General features: G+C 42.3%; 1 protein-coding gene across 1 annotated transcript; it reads right to left on the bottom strand.

Annotated features, from left to right (window-relative positions):
- Window positions 1-3318: 3318 nt before the first annotated feature.
- LOC116581762 (olfactory receptor 14J1) lies at window positions 3319-4272 on the bottom strand (the record flags this gene model as incomplete). The annotated part of the gene is made up of 1 exon (XM_032329007.1): window positions 3319-4272. A coding segment is annotated over exon 1 (954 nt), but the record flags the coding sequence as incomplete, so codon positions are not given.
- Window positions 4273-6200: the final 1928 nt, after the last annotated feature.

Below are 6200 nucleotides of genomic sequence, written 5' to 3' on the forward strand. Positions count from 1 at the left end.
GATTTCTTTCTTTCTCCTCCCTTTCAGGGATTCCAATAATTCTGATGTTGGAACGCTGCATGGCATCATTTATTTCCCTGATTCTGTTTTCGTGGTTTCTAAGCTGTTTGTTCCAGGCTTCCTCCTGATCCTTTCTCTCTATCTGTTTGTCTTCCAGATCACTAATTCTATCTTCTGCCTCAGTTACCCTAGCTTTGAGAGAGTTTAGATTAGATTGGAACTCATTGAGAGCATTGTGAACCTCCTCCCTGGTAGCTTTAAGCTCCGCCCTAACATTGTGAACATCCTGTCTGGTCGCTTTCAGTTCGGCCCTAATCAATTCCATTTGGTCATCCATGGCTTTCTCCAACCTAGCTATTTCCTGGATAATTGTTAGCCTGAATTCTCTTTCCGACATATTGTCTATGTTGATAGCCGTTACCTCTGTCACAGAAGGTCCATCCTCTGTATTTTCCTTCTGTTGGGCATTCCTCCTCCTAGTCATTTTGGTGGGAGATGACTGAACAGATGTAGCTGGATGTATCAACTGTGGTGCAGTCAAGGTGCACCCTGGAACACTTCTGAGCAATCAGGATTCCCCACCCAAACGAGAGACAAAAGAAAAGAAAAAGAAAAAATAAAAAAGAGAGAGAGGGAGAGACAAGAAAGAAAGGGAAGATGAAAGAGAAGGTTCAGCCCAGATGGTCCCCAAGGTAAGATTTATGAAGTAGACAAACAAAAAGAGACAAAAAGACTGATACAAGTATATGACAAGAGAAAAAAAAATACATGCAAATAAAGGAAGAACCTCGTCTAAAAGAACCCCAAGGGTAAGATTTATATGCTATCAGGACAAACACAAAAACACAGAAACACTGGCAGAAGAAGAAGATGGGAGAGTTCTTATAAATTCTCAGTGTGTGAGAGGAAGGTTGTTTTGATTCTTCCTGGATATATCTTGATATCTTTGTTAAAGGGGATTAAAAATTGGTTTACCTATAGGGGTAGTATTGATTGGGGAAAGGGGATTAATTTGAAGTTTAACTCTATATGAATATTAGAAGATAAAAATAAAAAGGAATAAACTAGACTAAACTAAACTAAAATTTAAAAAAAGGAATTCAAAAAATAAAAATGCAAAAGAAAAACATAGGTGTATGTAACAAAAAGTTCAGGTTAGAAGGGTATTATGGAATTTGATGTACTGTACAGCTTGTTGTGATGGTAAATAGGTTAAAAAAATTGCCTATGTGTAAAAAAAAAAAAAAAAAGAACCGGAATAGTGGGAACAAGTGAACAATACAAGTTTTCCTATGAAGTATTGGTTGTTCTCTTGTAGTCTTTTTTTTTTCTCTTTTTTTTTTCTTTCTTGGTTTGTTTTCTGGGGGAGGGGCCTGCCACGTGGGTTTTCAGTCAATGATGTTTCCTGAGTTAAGTCCTTCCGCCCCCCTCAAGGGGGTGGGCTCTGAAGAAACTCTTTTTTTTTCAGGCTTTTGTTCTCTGGCGGTTTTTATGTTTGTTCACTTTTTTTTCTCTCACCTAGACCGCCTTTGATGGCTTTTGTAGTTTTAGAGGAAAACAAACCACACCCTGATCTCCCCCTCAGAGAGAAGCCTCAGTCTGTCTGCAGAGCCTAAATATGTTCCCCCTTGGCCACTGGCAGAGCAGGTTCCAAGTTGCAGACCCTGGGGGTGCAGGATCTTTTACTTGTACCCAAAGCCAAGGCAGTGGCGGCTGTCTGGGAGCTCCTGACCGCCAGAGAGGCTCCAAGCAGCAGTTGCTGAGATTTTGCCACTGGCCCGGGCTGGGAGTGCCTGGTCTTGCTGGGTCTAAGAGTGCCCGGCTTGCGTGCACCGCTATGGGTCGCGCGTGCATCTCAGGCACTGAGAATGGGGCGCAGGTCCGAAAACCCCAGGCTGGGCTTTTGTGCACCTCTGTCAGGGGAGAGTTTGGGGCGTGCGGCTTAGGCTTGGAAACAATGGCGCGGGCCAAAGAGCGCCAGCCGGGCCTTTGTAACTCTCTCAGGGGAGCATGAGGGACGTGCGCGCGTATCTCAGGCTTTGTAGCTGGGCTCCCGCGTTCTGCCGACTGGCGTGGCTCCCACCCCCTCACAGGAGCTAGAACCCACGCATTCTCGGGCGCGCTGGCGGCTTAGGGACCAAGACCTGGTTTCTCCACCGCACTCTCTCTGCCTCAGCGCTGGGGAGGCTGTCCTGCGACCGGGAACTTAGGCCCCTGTCCCTAGCCGCCCCGATTCCCACAATTTCCCCCTGCGATCCTTTGCTCTTTTGGAGTGCTTTCAACCAGTCTCCAGGTTAATGCTTGTCCCCAGACGCAGGGCACTCTCGCTCATATTGGGGTATTACTTTCCAACCGGTCGCCTCTGGTGGCTCCCTCCCCCTTTTGTTTATCTTCTGATATCAGTCCGCCTTCCCACTCTGCTTTACCTGCCCACTGGCGTCTTCTGCCCCTGTAGAGATCCAGACGTGTATAATTCTGATCTCAGGCTGATTTCATGGGTGATGGGAGTTCTTTTGTAGGTAATCAGCTCACTTTGGGGTACCGGCTGAAAAGGCACCTCCTCCTACCCCCCCGCCATCTTGTCCCTCCCATCATTAGTTTTTGATGCAGTGTTCTAAGACTCATTGTTTATGTACAACACATAGTACTCCATGCAATACATGCCCTCCTTAACACCCACTACCAGGCTCACCCAACCTCCCCCAACCCCCTCCCTTCTGAAACCCTCATTTTGTTTCTCAGAGTCCAGTCTCTTATGGTTCATCTCCCCCTCTTATTTCCACCCTTCTCTTTTCCTTTCCTTCTCCTAATATACTCCATGTTAATCCTTATGTTTCACAAGTATGTCAAACCATATGGTAATCGACTTTCTCTGCTTGACTTATTTCACTGAGCAAAATCTCCTCCAGTCTCATCCATGTTGATGCAGAACTTGGGTATTCATCCTTTCTGATGACTGAGTAACATTCCATTATATATATGGACCATATCTTTATCCATTTGTCTGTTGAAGGGCATCTCGGCTCTTTCCATAGTTTAAAAACCAACACTAAATTATGCTGGCCAAACCCTAAAGTCATTACTTTCTCTCTCTGTCTCTCTCACACACACATCCTAAAAGATGCCTTAAAATAACACTTTAATTGGAGGAACAAGGCCACAATATTTAATAGCATAATATCTTAAATTTTGATGAATCAGATTTTGAGAAGAATAGAAAGGTTAGAAAGGAGTTCTGGGAGTAAATCATACCTATACTCTTATAATCTGAAGTGCAATGACAGTAGCTTTTATTTTTATGTTTATTTAGAATTTAAAAATGGCTTTTAAATATATCTTTCTCTGGGAAAATTCTCCTTTTGACAGCACCTTCCTCAGAGCTGCCTTCATGGCTTCATTCCGTAAGCTGTAGATAACTGGATTGAGTGTTGGCGGTATCACCGTATAGAATATGGAGAACATGAGATCCATAGCTGATTGGGAGTCAGAAGGGGGGTGCAGAAACTCAAAGCCTGCAGTGGAGAGGAAGAAGGTGACTACAAACAGGTGTGGTAGGCATGTGGTGAAGACTTTGGTCCGGCCCTCGGCTGATGGGATCCTCAGCACAGTAGAGAAGATGCGAATGTAGGAGAGCACGATGGAGACCAAGCAGATGAATGCTGCTGAGGTTGTGAAGGCAGCCACTGCAATCTCATTGATGAATTCATGAGAACAAGCTAGTTTCAGCATCTGAGGAACATCACAGAAGAATTGATGAATGACTCTCTCTCCACAGAGAGGTATGGAGAAGTTCACAGCTGTGTGCATGAGCCCAGAGAGGCCCCCAGCAAGCCACACTGCTGTCACTGCCTGCCTACAAGCATAGGAGTTCATAATGGTCTCATACTGCAGGGGCCGACAGATGGCGGCATACCGGTCATAAGACATTACTGTGAGGATGGCCACTTCTGATGAAGCCAGAGCTATAAAGAAGAACACCTGAAGAATGCATTGGCCACGGGAAATGTAACCATTGTTCATAAGTGAATTTGCGATAGACTGGGGAACTGTGACAGAGATGAAGCAGAGGTCCAGAAGAGAGAGGTGCTTCAGAAAGTAATACATGGGGGACTGGAGGCGATGATCCAAGCTGGTTACAGTGATAATGAGGAGGTTGCCTGTCAAGGCCAACAGGTATGTCACCAAAAACAGCAATGCATGTAAAATCTGAAGTTCATGGTTATCAGAAAACCCCATGAGGAGGAATCCACTCATGGATGTCAAGTTGGCCATGGTCACACTGAAGACAACAAGTATGATTCTGTTTAGGGAGCCAAGCAACAATAAGAGAGAATGTATGATATTTAGTATATCTGTATGTCAAATAATAGTGCACTCAGCATAGAGCTACAGAAATTGAGAAAAATTTATTCCCATAGTGATTAGGTAACATTTAACTTAGAAAAATCTTTACCACTGGATATTATACACAAATAATGAATCATGAAGCACCACATAAAAAACTAACAAAGTACTGTATGATGACTAATATAATAAAAAAGAAAAATCTTTATGTATTATTAAAAAATATAACCCCTAAATGTGATCAGTGCCTTCACACAGATCAAAAAGTTACTAGCATTTTCTGGAGCACAGTTTGGATTGTCAAAGGTGAGAAATTGATGGGGATAATGAACTACTTCCAGTCAACAAATTCATTGAGGATTTTGCCAATATACTAATATTATTACATCTTATACACAATACCTTAGGATTATAATGATGTAATAAAACTTCCTTCATTAACCATATAGCAGAGATCAATGAATTAGAAACCATCTAAAATGAGGTTGTTTGTACCATCTTGTAAATGGGTCTAGGAACAGTCCAGATGTAGGGACAATGTTTCTTCTAAGGAGTCATATTCCTTACCTCTGAAAGGCACTCAACATTTTTTCAATGATGAAGTTTGGTTGTAATGAACTTCCCAAGGCAAGCTTAAACAGTGAAATAAACCTCAAAGCTGTAACATGCAGACACCACTGTTACTAAGCACTGAGTCCTGAGGTTGGGAAATTGAGAGATCTCACAACTGTTTGATGATGCCTTGTCCTTGTAATTCTTAAAATCTTAGGATGATTTGAATTCAGATATGTTCAATAAAGTTCATTTGAAAAAATAATGAGGTTTTTTTAAAAGAATTTATTTCTTTATTTGACAGAGATCACAAGTAGGCAGAGAGAAAAGGGGAAGCAAACTCCCTGCTGAGAAGAGAGCATGATGCAGGATTCAATCCCAGGACCCTGAGAACATGACCTGAGCCGAAGGCAGAGGCTTAACCCACTGAGCCACCCAGGTGCCCCAATAATGAAGTTTTTAAAAATGCACTTAGTTCTTACTATGTTGTAGGCAGAATGCTAAATAGTGGAGTATATGCCTTTTCAGTATTATCTCTACTGTGACTCTTAAAATAAGAATAAACAATTATTTATTCTTTTTCTATAGGGCTTGAAATATATCAGATAGTGAGTGCCCAGTTCCTAAAGTAACCAACCAACCAAACAAACAAACAAAACCTTAATACCACATGTAACATAATTGTTAGAGGGTTGGCTGATGTCACTCTTTGTGTTAAATGGATTACTACAGAATGAGAAAATCATTCTGGGTATCAGAATTACTCTTCTGATTTTTACTCCTTTTAAAAAATCTGTGGACATGTTGAAAGGTCAATCCATTTGCACTGAGTTTCTTCACCATGAGACAATTCCTTCACCATCTCTGTCCATTCTTCCAACTTTGGCAATGGAACCCAACATAACAGCACTAAGTAAATACTTAGCTGGGTATATACATGATTGATTTCAATTCTACACAGTACTATCAACTTACTTGAGTTACTCCACCAGTTACTGTGATTTATTCCATTGATGAATCCCTAACCATGGAAAGAGGTTGAAAATCACTGAGCTAGTATCTTTTTGTTTTGGTGTCATTTATTTTGAGAGCTCACTGAAACTAAGTTTTAGGAAGTGCCTGGCAAACACATGGACATTGGATTGGAAAAGCATAAAACTTAAGGATGAGGGGTGCCTGGCTAGCTCAGACATTAATGTCTGCCTTTGGCTCAGGTCATGATCCCAGGGTACTGGGATCAAGCCCTGAATCAGGTTCCATGCTCAGAAGGAAGCCTGCTTCTTCCTCTCCCACTCCCCCTGCTT

Source organism: Mustela erminea, chromosome 21 (assembly GCF_009829155.1).
Source record: "Mustela erminea isolate mMusErm1 chromosome 21, mMusErm1.Pri, whole genome shotgun sequence".
NCBI lineage: Eukaryota > Metazoa > Chordata > Mammalia > Carnivora > Mustelidae > Mustela > Mustela erminea.